Source organism: Sander vitreus, chromosome 14 (genome assembly GCF_031162955.1).
Source record: "Sander vitreus isolate 19-12246 chromosome 14, sanVit1, whole genome shotgun sequence".
Classification (NCBI taxonomy): Eukaryota; Metazoa; Chordata; class Actinopteri; order Perciformes; family Percidae; genus Sander; species Sander vitreus.
Genome location: NC_135868.1, coordinates 30,422,315 through 30,441,406, shown reverse-complemented (window position 1 = coordinate 30,441,406; position 19,092 = coordinate 30,422,315). Strand labels below are relative to the sequence as shown.

At 42.4% G+C, this 19,092-nt stretch overlaps 1 protein-coding gene across 3 annotated transcripts in view; it reads right to left on the bottom strand.

The window, feature by feature from the left end:
* Positions 1 to 19,092, bottom strand: part of gatad2b (GATA zinc finger domain containing 2B) — a 64,667-nt gene that overhangs the window by 26,085 nt on the left and 19,490 nt on the right. For all 3 annotated transcript variants that reach the window (XM_078266996.1, XM_078266997.1, XM_078266999.1), the window contains one exon: positions 828 to 1,208. In XM_078266996.1, the coding sequence (XP_078123122.1) occupies positions 828 to 1,208 (381 nt within the window). The remainder of the gene's footprint in view (positions 1 to 827; positions 1,209 to 19,092) is intronic.

Below are 19,092 nucleotides of genomic sequence, written 5' to 3'. Positions count from 1 at the left end.
GCAACTTCAGTGATAGATAAAGAGTCATCAGTCACACGTCAGATCTATTACTTGACTTAGCATTTGTTTGTTTTTTAAAGATTATTTTTTGGCCATTTTCAGCCTTTATTTTGACAGGACTGCTGAAGACATGAAAGGGGGAAGAGAGGGGTGAATGACATGCAGCAAAGGGCCGCAGGTCGGAGTCGAACCCACTGCTGCTGCGTCAAGGAGTAAACCTCTATATATGGGCGCCCACTCTACCAACTGAGCTATCCGGGCGCTCTGACTCAGCATTTTTGTTGTTGTTTGGTAATAAGTTGTTAATCGGTTTGATACTTTGCTAACCACCCATGCTGGCCTGGAGTGATATTCACAAGTAGAGCTGCAAAGATGAATCACTTATTCGATGTTGTCAACTATTAAATTAATAGTCAACGATTTTGATACTCCATTAATCAGTTTGAATCATTTTCTATGAAAACAATGTAAAAGAATATCTGATTCCAGCTTGTTGAAACAGCACCACCCACTGGTATGTACTCTTTCAGGTAGAGGGGAACTATTTTTTACACAACACATGTTGACATGCGACAGTAGGAAAAGCACAGGTGGAAACAATGTAGATAAATAATGGCTTTAGGGTCCTGGTATTGTTCATGCTAGCCCATTGTCATGGTTTACTGGGACACTTGAATAGAACAGAGCCACCATACTTGTAATTAGTAACATCTGTACTTTTCCTACTATGACAAGTCAAAATGTCTGCTTACCCCGCTCTTATTTATTCTCTTAGACCCCCAGTCCACTGTGGTTCTTATGTGTAAATGTTCTGTTCTTATTCTCACCATCTTCTCCCAGCACTCATATCCACCGGTTCATCCATGATGTTTTCCTTCCCATTCTTACTGGGTCCAATATGGCTGCCGTGGCCTCCCAGCCTCAGACTCCCATTCAGCTTCTCCTCATAAGCAGCCCCCATTAGGCTCTGGTGGTGGAGGGTGCTGGCTCCGGGACCCTTCCCGTCTCCCAGGGGCCCTGCAACCTCAAGGGCCGCCAGGTCAGCTAGGTCCTTACGTTTAAGAAGTGCCAGCATCTTCAGGCGCTCCATGGCCTCGTGGCCCTCCATTTTAAGGCGCTTGGCCAGTGCCTCCTCTCGCTCGCTGGGTGACTCCAGGCCTCGCTTTAGCAGGTTGAGCCTTAGCGCCTCCTCAGACATCCGCTCCATCCTTGAGTAGAAAGAAGAGGGGTTAGCAGAGCCATATTAACAATCAGGATCTCAACTATACATACTATAAAAACTAGGGTTGGAACGACGCATAAACGTAATTAATTATGATTTGTGTGGAATATGTCGATGTGTGGCAGTGTTTACGTTCATGCCCAATGGGGGCTCCCGGGCATGCTGAAAATGAGTCTTTATTAACAACGCATTCCAGCGCATTTGCAAGTTGGAAGCAGTTAGTGTATGCGCATATAGACCTATACAACTAAACAACATAGATCAACATTAATGTAACACTGTAAGTCGTAGTAAGCAACAACAGATAACATATCACATTTGCGATTTGATGAGCGTCTCAAAGTCTGCCAGAGATGTTCACAAGTCATTTTTTGGAAGTCCAAGTCGAGTCTCAAGTCTTTTGCAACGAGTCCAAGTGAAGTCTCTGGCCATCTGATCTGTCTATTTAACAAATCCCTCTAGCCCTCGGACCTGGTGAAATATGAACCTAAGTCTGTCACATCATATGGATACAACTATAAAGATACTATTTGCCTGTTCCCAGCATTAGCACAACACTTTGCGATGGTTAGCTTGTTACCTGTGACGATATATGCTAAATGTAACGTCTCTTTCACATTATCCAGTGACTGACCTATCTGGGTGCGTTTGGAGATGCCTGATGAAGTTCGACGTTGTTGATCTGGCATCATTTATGTAGCTGTTCTCTTACTGCCACTGTTTACCAAGTTATTGAAAGCAAAACTAATGACAAAAGGCACAACTTCAAATTCAATTATGGCAAAGGGGACATACAGCTCGTCATACGTTTCCCCAACGTATATGCGCCAATAAAAGAAAATAGAAATACATGAATACATTTAGATTTAATAAGCAATAATTGCATGAAAACAGGTTGTTGACGAGTCTTGAAGCTCGAGTCTGAGTCAAGTCTGAAGTCACTGTTTGTGTGACTTAAGTACGACTCGAGTCTGAGTCTCGAGTCCCCATCTCTGAAGCTCAAGATCCACTACTAAACAAACACAGTGCATCGAGAGATGCTGGCTTCTCTACAAAATGGACAGTTACTCACTTCATTCTCAACCAATTTTCATGAAATTTGGTTTGATATACATGTGAGGAATTGAACATGATGCTGGTTACTTATTGGAATTAAATTCAGTTACTGGGGATAGATCCAATACGCTCTGTATCAAAACATGAACCTTCTGAATAGCCACACTAGGGGCTTTCCGACCGGAGGGGTTTCTGCAGTTCTAAGAACTAAACGTTCCTAGAACACTTTTGTTGTTGTGTTCTGACAGGAAAAATTTGGGGATTTTTAAGTTCCTCTGGCCGCAGTAGCGTACTTTTTTAGCTCCTACTCCAGAGCAGGGTGTTTTCCCTTTTCCTAGGTGGACTTGATTGGTCAAACTTATAAGTCCCGCCCACTGCCAACTCAGAACTTAGAGTTGAGTAGAGTTGAGAAGCTCCATGAAGGGAGGCGACAGCCAGCAGGCGCCTGACCCGGCTTCTAGCTCGTCACTGGGCCAGTCACGCTCAGACACCTCGCTGTAGCTGGAGGTCTCTCAGACCGCTCTCGTGACGGTTCGTTTGTTTAAATATCACGTCCATCATAAGATTAACGGGAACCTGTGGTTAACTGTCTTTTCGGAGTTAAACCACACACACACACACAGCAGCAGGCAGAGGCGGGGTCTGTTCCGAGTATAATAAAGCCCGTCTGTGTTGAGCAAAACATTACGTGAATTACTACGAGAATGGACGGAATGCAGAACTTGGAAAAGTGGACTGATGCGGAGGTGCAGGCACTGCTGGCCATGTCCGGCCTCCTCCATGCTGCTTTGTTGTTGTATGTGGCGCTAAGGTCTAGTGACGATGCTATAAAGACCGTTGCCATGCTTGCGTCACTCCCTTACCCCTCCTACCAGTCCCTATGGCCACTGGGCCAGTGGGAATGCAAACGGAAAAAAAGATTTTGGGGGAGAGTAGTTCTTAGAACTGCTTAGAAGTGTACTTTTCCTCTAAAAAGTACAAGTACTTTTACTTATATATTTACTTATAAGTACAAGAAAGCACCTAATGTCCTCTGGGACATGCAGGCACCGATCTATGAACAGTGTAAATGATTTAGAATTCTAGCTTTTGTGAGTTTGTGTGAGTGTAATGCAGCCTTTAAAACCAGGAAAAGACAACACTTATGCCATATTACGATATCCAAAATCTAAGTCAATATCTAGTCTCATATTACGATAGATACAATATCGATAGATTGCCCAGCTCTATTCCTTCCTTTGACACACTGAGCTCCTCTCTCCTCTCTCTTTCCATCTGTGTGCATCCATGTCCCAGTAATGCTCGTTACTAACCTAGCTCTGGGGAGCTTATTCCCCAGAGTCCTTATGTTTTCTCACCCAGCATTTTTAGTCATAGTTCTATTATCTTTATCGTTACTATAACTGCCACTGTTCATCATACCAACTGCTATGATTATTATGAATCATATTTCTGTATATCTGTATCAGGGTCCCTGTGTCCCAACTGATGAAGCAGATGCCTGTCCACCAAGAGCCTGGGTCTGTCCCAGGTTTCTCCCTAAAAAGAAGTTTTTCCTCACCACTGTCACACTAAATGCTTGATCTTGGGGAAATTGTTGGAATTGTTGGGTTTTTGTAAATTATAGTGTGGTCTAAGATTAATGGTGGAAGTTATGGTAATTTATTAGTAATTAGTAAGTTATTTAAAAGGAATAATCGACTAATCAGAAAATGATCGATAGATTAATCGAAACAATTATCGTTAGTTGCAGCCTCAATATAAATTGACTAGTGCCAGGTATACATCAATCACTGTATCTAAGTATAAATCAAGCAATCTGTGTGTGTGTGTGTGTGTGTGTGTGTCTCCCGTGTAACCCAGTACAGCAGCAGGGGTGAGGAGTTGCTACATCCCTAGAAGGCTCATTGATTGTGGTTCACCGGCTCTGCTATGAACCCGGTCTGCCTCCTTACATGTGGATTTTCGGTCACCAACACTACTCTTTACCGTTGTCGCTCTTCATACAGCGCTGCGGTCAAGCTGCTGCTCTGCCCGGTGCGTCTCATACTGACACTAAAGGGTGCATTTTGCAACTGAACAAGCATCAGTATTTGACAACTTGGTAATGAGAATGGGTTGGTACACAAACACGTTAAACGCCCAGGCTCTTGGGCGCTCCAGCACATTGTTTTGTGGCCAGAGGTTGCGCACATTTCTCCAGCCGATCTGTGCGCTGTAGCGGCTCCTCAGCAGGCTGAGCCGGGCTCCCCTGCTTCCACATCGCCTAATACTACCTGGATGTTTGATGGAAAGAATTATATTTATAAATATTTATTTATTTATGAATATGTATTGCTTTTGCAGGACGTGAACATTGTACCCCTGTCCTGTGCATCGGCTTGGATATCAACAAATCTCAATCTCAAAAATCTCATCCCTGAATACAATCCCTGTGACGGGAGGATCAGTGCAGTGAAATGGCAGGATGCAACAAGGATAAATAAATAACCAGACAATATGGACAGTTCAGATAGAAGTGGGTTAAACACAGCAGGCTAAGAATAGCCTGGATCTCTGTACTTGATGGTGACAAACATCAACATACCAGCAAGGTAGACTTTTGTACACACAACAACAAGCAAAGTCTTATGAGCATTAACATGGGGGCTGACAGAGCAGTACACCAACCAACAAAGGCTGGAGGAAATGACAAAGCAGAAACGCTCACTCACTTCTACTGGCCCAGTTTCAAATCTATGACTTTTTTAAACTCTCTGACTGCAGATGTTGTAGATCCTACAGGGTCTATGAAAAGTCTGTAACCTCTGGCTGAAACAGGGTCTCATCTGGACTCACTAACTGACTAACAGGAAACTGGGTACTAGGGATGTTAATGATTAACAGTTTAACCGCCAATTTTGACCGATTAATACTATCAGTCAAACAACAATATTTAAACAAAAGAAATTCAATAACGTTTTTTTGCATTGTTAAAGATAAAAAGCCATTTCTTAACTGCTAGTTAACTTGCTAGTTGCGTGTTATGCACTTTTGGTTTACTCATGGCTCTCTGCTCTATGGTGCTCAGTGGAGAGCTACGCAACACGTGGCGCTATATGGATGAGGACTGGGGGGGTAAATGCATAGACATATATAAGAATGGACCAACAGATCCTGTGTCTCTGGACAGAGACCAGTGAAGGATATTAGAAGCTCTTTCCCGGTGATGGCTGAGCCTCCAACTGAGCTTGAAGACGTAGATGTGACGTGAGCAACCTGTCTGAAAGTTGGAAGTCTTCTGGTAGCTGTGCCAAGAGAAATCTCAATCATTCCCAATCTAGCAGAGACGGAGAGCGTAGGTATATGTAAGGAGATAACATAGACACAGGCTAATTATTGTTAACTAAAATGATAGTTAACATTAGTAATTACACTTAAACAGCTGATGGAAGTCCAAACTGCCTGAGAGCTTCTCCTGTACTATACGGTAACTCCTCTACTATGAGACAGGAAGTCTCGTGGTTATGACACAATCGTTAGCCTATTGTTATAAAAACGTCTGCTACGGAGCCATAACGTGAGCTACAAGGTAATGGAGCCTTTTATACATTGTCGTGTTTCTTTAGAAATAAACAACGGACAAATAGAGTCTTTAAACGCTTCAGATGTAAAGGTATTCTCTGTCAAAGTGACGTCAAGATGAATGGGAGTCAATGGGATGCTAACGAGAGGTGAGTGCTTGGTAGCATCAAAATGGCGCCATAGGAGGTACGTGTTGTGAGGAGAAGCTGACCCCCTTGGGTAAATGGGCCGAGCTGGACCTGTTGATATGACTCAGTCATCACTCTGTATGTCACTGTTAGCAGAGGCAGTCTGCAAACTCACAGCACCAGTGCTATGTGCAAGAAAAGTTTACATTTTCTTTATTCTGAACATAATGCAAGTTGTTCTGTTGTCTTTTTATTTTTTATTTTTGACTCTCTTCTGTCTGCCCTCGTGGCTTGAAATAAAAATGGGCTTGGGATGGGACAGGAGTTTTTGTGGGAGTAGGATGGGACAGGATTGGAAATCCACTCCTGTGTCACCTTTAGCAGCCACTGGTCATAAGCAGACTGAGTTCCACCTGTGGTCAACACCTAAAGGTCCAGTAATCCAGGATTTACTGGAAATGCTTCACTTCCCCTTTGTATTTCCAAAAAACCCTTGCTATCTATGGCAAGCAAAGAGACTCGTCTCAATAAATCCAGTGGGGAGTACGGTCATCCCACTGGGTTCCAACTTCAAACCAAGGAAGAGTCCTAACAGGGCAGTTTAAGCATCAGTGCCACAGCGATTCTTTAAGACAAATGGAGCATTTCCTGAACACCTATTAAGACATTTGTATTTTAATAGTGACAATTTGAACACTCAGGCTACAGAATCCTCCAAGGAAACAAACTTGTTTTCATTGATTTATAGAGACTGGTCTTAAAGGGCCAAACACACCAGTCATGAACGTCTGGCATGTTTTGGCCCATTTTCTACAAATCATGAAGAGTTAATATTACTGCTGCTGACTATGAACTCAACATCACTGTTGTGCGGTATTGCTGTGAAGACTTTTCAAATTAATCTGCACTTGTGAAGACAATGGAACTTAAAAAGACCTGATGTTCACTGGGATGTATTACAAAACTCAAGTTTCAAGAGTCTGCCAAGAAACAAATGAATGGAAACCAGTGGCTGCCTGTTAAGCGTCTACATACTGTATACAGATACGATTCTTCAGCATGCATCGGAAATAATCAGCAGTAATGAGCTTACATGTAGTAGTTATGTTATGGAAAGAACATATCCTGTATCCTGCGTGTTTTCTGTCCTTGTTTGTGTGGTAGCAGTGAGTTGTTTTTCTAGGTGTGAATAACTAAAACTCTGCAGGCTTCTCCTCCATTATGACAGACGGTGCATCATGTGTGTGGCCAGACAACATGCAAATGGATGCTTTAGTTTCCAACACTGCACCACAGAATTAACAACACCTGGACCGACACTGAATTAGGCAAAAATGTCCTGTACGGCAGAGCGTCAGTGACTGTAATTCAGACCCGTTAATTGGCCCGTTATCACTTAATCAGCTTCCTATTAGCAGATTGTTCCTGCTGGTGTTGTTCTATCGTTTCCCCTCATCTATTGTATCATGGTGCTGTGGCTGCCACCGCTCTAATCTGTTCATTCTGTCCATAACGTCTCTGTTATCCATCACATCTACAGCAGCCTCTTCAACACAGGGAGGAGTCTTAATGATCGTGCAGTACGGCCCTCCCTGCCACTTTTTTCTTCTCTAATTAATTAGTGACGCAGCGGTGGAGCCCAGTCGTCGCCTCCATTTGCTGGGAGAAAAGCACAAGCAGCCCCTGCAACCTCTCTGCCGAGCCTCCACCGAGCCTCCACCTTTAATGAGCCAGAAAGCACCACTGAGAATGGCGCTGATGAGCCAATCAGGGTCGGCCTTGTGCTGCGCGTCAGTAACTGGCACCTCACACCCTTCACCTCCCCCCAGCCACTGCCGCCGCCTTCCTTTACATAATATAATGACTGTTTCAGTCAGCTGCTACACAAGCCACACACACTCTCCTTACCTCCCGCCCCCCTAATCCCTCCCACTACCTCCTTACCACCCCACCCCTCTAGCTTTGGGCGCTCTGCCAGGCCAATGCAATAAAGGAAAAGAAAAGCAGACATTGCGAGAGAGGCACAAAGAGACAGGGTGGAAGCTGAGAGGGCAAACCTAGCTCCACCTAGAGCCAAAAACACACTTTTTATAAATCCCACCGACAAAGCTGGGCAGGTAGACATCTTTATCAAAATCGAAATCTGACGGAAGACTCCTCATACTGGTAACACAGTGTTAAGTGTAGAGTGCCAAGTAGAGAAGTAGTAGCAGCCCTCTGTCATAAAACAGCAGATACAAAGTGTACAGACATCCACGTACAGCACAACATTCCAACAGAAGGCAGGATTTTGTAACCCCCTCTCCTGCTCCAGCTGTATAGTACCACAAAGAAACCCCTCCCTGCTCCTTTACCCTCCCCCAATTCCTCAAACCCTCAGTCTTTCCCTCCCCCTTTTTTTTTTTTACTGTAAAAATAAACACATGCTTACTTTCAGGGGCCCCTTAAATGTAGCCAGAGCTGAGAGCTTCATTTGTTAATATTACACCAGCCAATCAAAAGTGGATATGGAGCCTGTGTAGGCATGTGTGCATATGTGTGTGTGTGTGTGTGTGTGTGTGTGTATGGGGGGGGGGGTAATAAAGGAGTGACACAGCCAAGATACACTGAGAGCAGAAGGATTTTTTTCTTCATCTTGTGCTATCCTCGCAAAAGTCTTTGTGTAGGCTGTGTGTGCGTGTGTGAACAGGGCTAGAAAGGAGGCAGAGATGGCAGCTCTCTCCTGATGTAATGCCAACTCTTAATTCTCTCCTTCCACCCCCCACCCCACACACACGCACGCACCATGTTCTTTATGCACAGAGCTGTCGATCAGATGGCTGCTGCTAAAATGTCCTCCTCAAATGGCCCTTGTCAAATGCACACTCTTGCTGTCCACAGCAGAGACCACCCTCCCTGTCCTGGTCGGTCCTGCCCAGGTCTGTGTGGCTCAACACCAGGTAAACACCGTTTGCCAAATGTGCCTATTGCCAGCTGACTGAGCGTAATGATAATAAGGCCATTTGCAACTGCACTGTGGAATCTGCTGCTCATCTCATGCACAATCTGCATCATTACAATTCATTTGGCTGATGCAACTCCACTCCTCCCAGTCCGCCTTCTGTCTCTCCACCACCTCCACCTTCTCCTCCTCCTGGACTCTGCTTTTTACACACGACCGGGGAAGCGTTCTCGGTTTCATTTTTCAACAGTTTGATTCATCGGTGGACGTCAGGCTTATCGCTGAGGTGCAGGAGCCAGATGTGTCAGCCCTGACTTCCCATCTCTACCCAAAGAAGAAGAAAAAGGGAAAAAATTTGCAATTACTGATCCGGTGCTGCGAATCACCCACCGTCTCCATTTGTGCCATTAATCCTATCGTCAAAATGGTGGTGATGGGTGCAAAATGGCTGCCATGGCACAAAAGGACCCTGAACCAAAATCAATATCATGTAAAGCTACAAAGGCTACATTTTTACTAATTCTCTGATCAGACCGTTTGGGATTTAAATCATCTGTTTTTACAATTTCACACTGGATTTTCTTATTGCGTTTCCTTGAGAAGCACTTTGTAACGTCGTATGTTGACAAAAAGGAACACGGAGTATTAGTAAAATGATTTTTTATGCCTTTTTGTGCCAGAGTCTCCTGCGTTGGTCAACGGACTGGCATTCAAATGAATGAGAGGGCTGCATTTTCTCAGGCAGGGCTCCATTCGGTCTGGACGCATACATGCGAGAGTTTCCATCGTCTACCAGTCAACAAGAAAATGGTTTGGGGCCCTACCTGAAACCAGAACAAGCTTGTCTAACATTTTAGTCAGGGCCGTCATTACACTTCTTCTCCAGTGTTGCTCACTTGACTGTGTGGCTGGGCCAGCTCGTTCGCTCTGCTTAGGTCCTCTTCTCATTTTTACAAACTCGATTGGTTTCAGTTCATTAGGTCAACAAAACAGACAAAACTAAACCAAAGTCCTTCAGGGATGAATGTTCAAAATCTGTCCAACAGAAGCTGAAATATCCTGACTTTAAAAACACTGGATCCTACATTTCCCACAATGCAACCTGTAGCATCTTTCTTTAGACCCTCTCTGTTTGGTAAACTCCACCTCCTATTCCTATCATAGCAGGGCCTGAATTTAAATGCGGAATTGCAGGTAATGTCATAAATTGCTGCATATCTAGCACTTCAAATGCGGGACATTACTGCACAATTTCACAGCGATGCCTCCCAATGTTCAGCCAACATTTGCACCGGTGTATGACTGCCCTAACGCACTGCATCAATGGACACATGCAAACAAGGGTGGCTTGCTGAAGCGTTGCATCCACACGTGGAACCTGCTCAGAAAAAATAAACACCGGAACACGAATAGGACTTGTGGAAACGGCAGTGTGTCAACAGCGTTTATCAGACTGTAATGTTACTAAGAAGCAAGAGCCAAAAGACAAGTTTTACACCAACAGTGAAATGAGCTGTTCAACTTCTAAAATGTACGCCACTGTGCCCTTTACCAGTCAATATTTCAAATCATCATCTAGTGAACTATTTTCAAAGCTTGCCCTCCCCAAGAGAAGTTTTTATTTTTATTTTTTTAAGTTGTTATGAAGTGGAAAGAGATGGAGTGGACGGAGAGGACAGGCTTAAAAAAAGAGCATGAAGACAAGAGAGAAGAGAGAGCCATCAAAGGAAAGACAAAGGACACTGATGCAGCTCAAAGAGGTGACCACTGAGAGAGAAGAGGAGGAGGAAGAGACAGATTACAGCAATGTATATAGTTCAGAGAATGGCAAAAGGTAGAAGAGAGCGACAAAATGCAATCTATGGTAAGAATAAGACGTGTAGTTAAGAGTCTGATTCTTCCTTTCCATTCCGGTTCTTATCGATTCTTGATTCCGAGTCTTTGAGGGGTGGAGTTGAAACGGGTCACATGTTTATTTCACAAATAAGAGGACCGTTTTGTTTTGAGTCAATGGTGGTTTGCAGTTTTACAGCTTTTTCAATGTCAAATGAAGCCACACTAGAGCGCTGCTTACTGAGCTCCATGGCTGCAACACAAGCGCCTGGTCGCTACGGAAACCAAAACTTGCGCATATTAAATTGGGAAGCGATGATCGGATTTGAAACCAAATCTTCTAAACGATTCCAATAAAAAAACAATTCTACTGGAATCGTAATTTTTGAAACGATTCCAAGTAGGAATCAGTTCTCGATGCCCAACCCTAGCGCTACTACAGAGTACCCATTTGTGTTAAATCAATCGGTGCCAAATATCGGTACCCAAGATATATATAGATATATATATATATATATATATACATACATATATATACACACACGCACACATATATATATATATATATATATATATATATATATATATATATATATATATATATATACACACATATATACACACACATATATACACACACATATATATATATATATATATATATACACACACACACATATATACACACACATATATACACATATATATACACACACATATACATATATATATATATATATATATATATATATATATATATATATATATATATATATACACACATATATATATATATACACATATACATATATATATATATATATATATATATATATATATATATATATATATATATATATATATATACACACATACATACATATATACACACACACATAATATACATATATATATATACATATATATACACATACATACATACACACACACACAAACAATTGTATATACTACTTATATACAATTGAATTTTCCATTAAAGAAAAGTGACACAAATGTTTGTGTATGCTTATAGTTTCTCAAAATGAAAGACAATCAGAATCAGCAGGTCAGACTTAAAGTATCAAAAGATTGTGAAGAAAGCCCATTACAATTGCCCAGAGTGTAATTTGACACTTTTGTTCAAACACAAAGGGTGTTTAGTTCACGACCACGTTACGTCTTCTATATTGTTGTGGACTAATTTGCTGCTGGGCCACTAATATATTAATCAACTAATCCTTTGAACTACAACTACTATTATAACATTTGAGATGATACTAAACTATGGCACATTATAAAAATGACTTAAACTTAATTATATACTAAAATGTTGTATCACCATGTGTCACCCTATAAATGTATGTAGAAATGCAGGAAATGGGATTCGAATCTATAACATTTTTCTGACGGAGGACCCCCTGTTTTGTGCCCCCCCACTTCTCAAACCAAAGTTACACCCTTTTATATACTGCTATAGTGCATTCCTTTTTTAGTCAATTTACTATATACATTACAGTAATGAATGCAACTGTGGTACAAAAGAAAGATCAGCTTGTCTACAATTGGATGGTTCAAAGGATTGCACTGGCAGCTGCTGCTGTCGTCCTGCTCGACGCTACAACTAGTATTATTTCATAGTTCGATTATCTTTATTGCTATTATAATATACATACCCCAGAGATGGGGACTCGAGACTGAGACTCAGACTCAGGTCGTACTTAAGTCGCACAAACAGTGACTTCAGACTTGACTCAGACTCGAGCTTCGAGACTCATCAACAACCTGTTTTCATGCAATTATTGCTTTTTAAATTTTCTTTTATTGGCGCATATACATTGGGGAAACGTATGACGAGCTGTATGTCCCCTTTGCCATAACTGAATTTGAAGTGCCTTTTGTCATTAGTTTTGCTTTCAATAACTTGGTAAACAGTGGCAGTAAGCCAACAGCTACATGCAAGGTGTGTGGCACCGAGATACAGTGGGGAGAACAAGTATTTGATACACTGCCGATTTTGCAGGTTTTCCAACTTACAAAGCATGTAGAAGTCTGTACTTTTTATCATAGGTACTCTTCAACTGTGAGAGACGGAATCTAAAACAAAAATCCAGAAAATCTCATTGTATGATTTTTAAGTAATTAATTTGCATTTTATTGCATGACATAAGTATTTGATACATCAGAAAAGCACAACTTAATATTTGGTACAGAAACCTTTGTTTGCAATTACAGAGATCATATGTTTCCTGTAGTTCTTGACCAGGTTTGCACACACTGCAGCAGGGATTTTGGCCCACTCCTCCATACAGACCTCCTCCAGATCCTTCAGGTTTCGGGGCTGTCGCTGGGCAATACGGACTTTCAGCTCCCTCCAAAGATTTTCTATTGGGTTCAGGTCTGGAGACTGGCTAGGCCACTACAGGACCTTGAGATGCTTCTTACGGAGCCACTCCTTAGTTGCCCTGGCTGTGTGTTTCGGGTCGTTGTCATGCTGGAAGACCCAGCCACGACCCATCTTCAATGCTCTTACTGAGGGAAGGAGGTTGTTGGCCAAGGTCTCGCGATACATGACCCCATCCATCCTCTCCTAAATACGGTGCAGTCATCCTGTCCCCTTTGCAGAAAGGCATCCCCAAAGAATGATGTTTCCACCTCCATGCTTCACGGTTGGGATGGTGTTCTTGGGGTTGTACTCGTCCTTCTTCTTCCTCCAAACACGGCGAGTGGAGTTTAGACCAAAAAACTCTATTTTTGTCTCATCAGACCACATGACCTTCTCCCATTCCTCCTCTGGATCATCCAGATGGTCATTGGCAAACTTCAGACGGGCCTGGACATGCGCTGGCTTGAGCAGGGGGACCTTGCGTGCGCTGCAGGATTTTAATCCATGACGGTGTAGTGTGTTACTAATGGTTTTCTTTGAGACTGTGGTCCCAGCTCTCTTCAGGTCATTGACCAGGTCCTGCCATGTAGTTCTGGGCTGATCCCTCACCTTCCTCATGATCATTGATGCCCCACGAGGTGAGATCTTGCATGGAGCCCCAGACCGAGGGAGATTGACCATCATCTTGAACTTCTTCCATTTTCTAATAATTGCGCCAACAGTTGTTGCCTTCTCACCAAGCTGCTTGCCTATTGTCCTGTAGCCCATCCCATCCTTGTGCAGGTCTACAATTTTATCCCTGATGTCCTTACACAGCTCTCTGGTCTTGGCCATTGTGGAGAGGTTGGAGTCAGTTTGAGTGTGTCTTTTATACAGGTAACGAGTTCAAACAGGTGCAGTTAATACAGGTAATGAGTGGAGAACAGGAGGGCTTCCTTAAGAAAAACTAACAGGTCTGTGAGAGCCGGAATTCTTACTGGTTGGTAGGTGATCAAATACTTATGTCATGCAATAAAATGCAAATTATTTATTTAAAAATCATTCAATGAGATTTTCTGGATTGTTGTTTTAGATTCTGTCTCTCACAGTTGAAGAGTACCTATGATAACAATTACAAACCTCTACATGCTTTGGAAGTAGGAAAACCTGCAAAATCGGCAGTGTATCAAATACTTGTTCTCCCCACTGTAAATGATGCCAGATCAACAAGGTCGGACTTCATCAGGCATCTCCAAACGCACCCAGATAGGTCAGTCACTGGATAATGTGAAAGAGACGTTACATTTAGCATATATCGTCACAGGTAACAAGCTAACCATCGCAAAGTGTTGTGCTAATGCTGGGAACAGGCAAATACATAGGTGTGATTGGCAAAGGACAAAAAAAGCAGGAAAATATACGCCGCACCCATGACGCTGCGACAGGGCCCCCCCCCCCCATTTGTTTTCAAATGCTATAAAATTGAATGAAACACCCAAAATTCAACAAAAGTAATCATTAACATTACTTGCATAGAATGTTGTATGCAGGGGTTAAATTGGGATTTGTTATGTGGGGGGGGGGGGGCTCTCCTTAGGGGGGTCCGGGGGTATGCACCCCCAGGACATTTTTGGAAAAAATAAACCATTAAATGGCACTTTCTGGAGAGTTTTGTGCAAAGAAATGGAGAAATTGAGTCCTACATGATATGTGCAAAACTGCAAAGGTTAAGAGCCTATACTTTGCATTATTGTAGTATCAACAGGTATTTACATTACTGTTAATCAGTCATCACTTGATTACACATTGCATTACCTTGTTACAATATAAATAATGTGCCACATGAAGAGACAGTGCAGCATATGACAGTAGCAACAGCTGACAAGATTTGGGTCTGTGGTGACCAGGTCCACCTCACACAAACTTCCTTCTCCCATTCTCTCTCTTTACTCCACACACACACACACACACACACACACACACACACACACACACACAACCACGCCCATGCAGCCCCACCCACGGACACGTGCATTCACTAATTACATTTGTGTACAGATGGTGAAATAATATAAGCAGTACCTTATATAACAGATTTTTAAACATTTAATGTAACTGGCAAACAATGCTTTCTGCTTTTTAAAGAGCACACGTTTATAACAATTTTTTATTTATGCCGTTTGTATACTGTTACTGTCATTCTCTACAGTATGTAGGTAGGCCTATGTAGTATGTATGTTGTCACTGTCTGTCTGTTTGATTGTCGTGTTTCTCTCTGTTGACACTGTACATACTGTCTGTCTGGTTCTCCATCTTTTCATCCGTTTTAACTCCAACTCTGCAATTTAAATGTTTTTTATGTCTGTCTGTGATTATACTTCAGGGTTTTTCCTTGCTCAGAATTTGTCTTTGCAGGAACACACAAAGCAGGGGGGGAGGGGGTCTGGGGTTTTGAGGGTAAAAGACTTCAATTACTGCATTCTGATACATTTTTAGGCACCAATTTATGGTAAAAATGTCAATATTTATTGCAAGGAAATCACAAAATGATGGTGGCAGGTAACAATTCAAAATACAAAATATAATGGAATATTATTATATTCAGTAGTCCAGTAAGGGGGCTTTCACATCTGGGACATGGGCCGGATACAACAACACTTGACCCTAAAGTCCAGTTGTTTACTTAGCATGAACAGGGCTTTATGGTCACTTTTTTCCCCCCAAGGAGCATGTTTTGCTCCCAAGTTGAAAAATGTAGGATTGACTTAGGCTACTTAATCAGTGATGTTGAATGTAGACTACAGTGTTACAGACCACCACAGTTCATACATACATGTGAACCGTGGATTAATTGCAGAGTTTAACCTACATAGTGTAAAACTACTACGTGAATGGGGCACAGCAGAAAGACGGAGCAGAGAGACGCTGCTTGTTCAGGGTTTTCATGTGTACTCCCATTAGGGCTGTAGCGATACACTAATCTCACGATACGATACACGATATTCAGCTCACGATACGATATATATCACGATATTTTGCCAACGATACGATTTGATATAATTCAATACACTTACATTATTTTCTGAAAGATTTAAAGGGGACAGTGATTTTGGTGACATCTTGTGAGTGTTCCATTTACTTGGATTTAATTAATTGAACTGAAAACTAAAAACATCAATTACACAATATATATCTCTGACTGGACAGAGAGTCTACAGCTTGCAAATGCTGGACAAAGTGAATCAAAGATGTGTTGAGAAAATTAGTTATTGAAAGCTTACAAGTCGTTCAGAATATGTTCTCATATTGTACTAAAATAGTTCACCGAAACGTGTTTCTGAAAACATTTTAAGCGAGAAATAGGCCATGTAGTTGCTGAATCGGTCTTCATTTCAGATCGACAAAGGTCAGTTTAAAAGATTTTCGTGGCTCATCCGCTCGCCATTTCCGACTGCCCTGCAACGCGAACGGGGGTAAACACGGGGGATTTGAATGGGACTTATGTATCGATACTCACGGCTTAAAAATCAATACTTTCTTGGGGGAAAAAAATATTGATTTATATCGCAGAATCGATAAAATTGCTCAGCCTTAACTCCCATAGGCCTACACTTCGCATCAGGCGTTGAAACCAACTGTACCAATTAGACTACTATTTAACGAGACGTTTTTAACCGGTAATGAAAATGTCTCAATTTAATACTGATGCCGTCAGACGGCCGCACGGACAGACAGCAGTCGGAGTTCCGGCAGAGCTCTGCGCCCGTCAGCAGCAGCTTCTCACTGTGCAGCCGGTCCTCCAGACAGGATGATCACTGGAGGGGTCCAGCCTGAACCCTGCAAACAGAGATCCCGTTTGAAGGTGCTTGATTTTGACTGAACGTCCCAATTTAAGTAACCTCTGAGTGGGTCGTAGTAAATGAAGTACCCTAAGTTTAAGATTAGGTGTTGGTCATTCTCAACACCTTTCTACCCCCCCCACACGTATCACCTCTGGACTCGTGACGTTACTCACCATCGATCGGCTAACGTTAGCGGTCAACCTCCTGACTAACCGTAACGGTAGCTAGCTAGCAATCTAGCGAGGATTAGCCCTTCAGACCACAGTGGACTTCAGTGGACTCTCCATCCAAACTCCCGCCTGGACTTTCGTCTGCCACAACTGCCGGACTCTTTCAAATACATGTACTCCCTGTCGCCGCCGATCATTTGGTAGTGTTGGTCAGCTGTCAGCTTACGCCAGCTAGCTTCTGTTAGCTTCCACCGACTAACGGCTTGCCCAGCACATCTGTTCACTGTAGAGCTCTTTTAGCCATGTTTACCGACTCAACACTAAGTCAGTGTGGGCCACTACCTCTCTGCACTGCCGAAAATGGTGCTCCTAAAATATTCCTCACTGCAACTTCTCAACGTCATCTGCTACGTCGCTTCAGCTCGCATTGCCAACATAAAATAAAAATTGTCGTTGTCGGCTTCAGCTAAGAAGATCGTTTGCCCCCACACGTCCAAAATTCTTATTCAGATAACCTTCCGCAACGATTGCAAGCTCTTTGGTGGAGCTCTGCTCTGAATGAAGTGACATCGGGACAAATGAATGGACCACTTGCGGAGTGATATGAAGACATGAATCAGAGGCACAAAAAACGTTGACAGCAGTGACCGGTCATTATGTTTTGCCAATACCCCCGACCCGTGCCTTGCGACCCCCCCCCACCCCCACCCCCCCCCAAAAAAAAAAAAAAAAGGTGGATTTGCATGATTTACGAGAGCTTCATTTTCAGGTCGGAAAAGCCGGATTTCCGGATTTATCCGGAAGAATAACACCCCTGAAATAGTATCTTTATAGTTGTATCCATATGGCGACAGACTTAGGTTCATATTTCACCAGGTTGTTGTTAAATAGCAATATGCAAAATATCAGTTCTCACATGTTTGCACCATGGTTGGTGTATTAACTTTCAATACAGATGTTTCCCTCAAACTTTAGACACTGAAAAATGTAATGCATGATCAGGTTGGGCTTTACAGCCAGTTAGTAACACAGACAAACATGTATTCTTTTGGTGCAGATACCAAAATGTTGAAAAATACAGTTATGAAATTGAAACAGAGTTCTTAATTTGTGTTTCTTCAGATTGCATTGCAGTAGACCCCATAAAGTTCTCCTACAGCTGATGTTGATGCTGTACATACAGTACATGGGAGGGAGCTAAAGGACATGCTTTCAATTCATAAGATTTAACAATACAGTGTTAGGGACAGATCAGATGGCCAGAGACTTGAGACTTGACTTGGACTTGCCCCTCAAAGACTTGAGACTTGACTTGAACTTGCCCCTCAAAGACTTGAGACTTGACTTGAACTTGCCCCTCAAAGACTTGAGACTTGACTTGAACTTGCCCCTCAAAGACTTGAGACTTGACTTGAACTTGCCCCTCAAAGACTTGAGACTTGAACTTGGACTTCCAAAAATTGACTTGTGAACATCTCTGCTACGCCCTGCAGTGCCCTGCTATGCTATGAACTACTACAACTACTATTTCTAGTCGTAGTTCCATTATCTTTATTGTGACTATTATTGCCACTGTTCATCACCCCCCCAACCGGCACCGTCAGACACCACCTACCAAGAGCCTGGGTCTGTCCCAGGTTTTCTTCCCGTATGGGGAATTACTAGAAATGTTGGGTCCTTGTATGTTATAGAGTGTGGTCTAGACCTACTCTATCTGTAAAGTGTCTTGAGATAACTCTTGTTATGATTTGATACTATAAATAAAATTGAATTGAAAATTAAATTGAATATATGCTGTACCTTTATCCATTCCTACCACAACCAATAAAACTTAACACTTTATCACTGAGTGTTAGATAAGACTCATATTCATCACAATACTGTACTATAGTGCACCTTGCACAAACATAGGTTTTACTTACATCTTTGTAAATACCATTTAAGTAGTTTATTCCCAACTTGTATATATATACA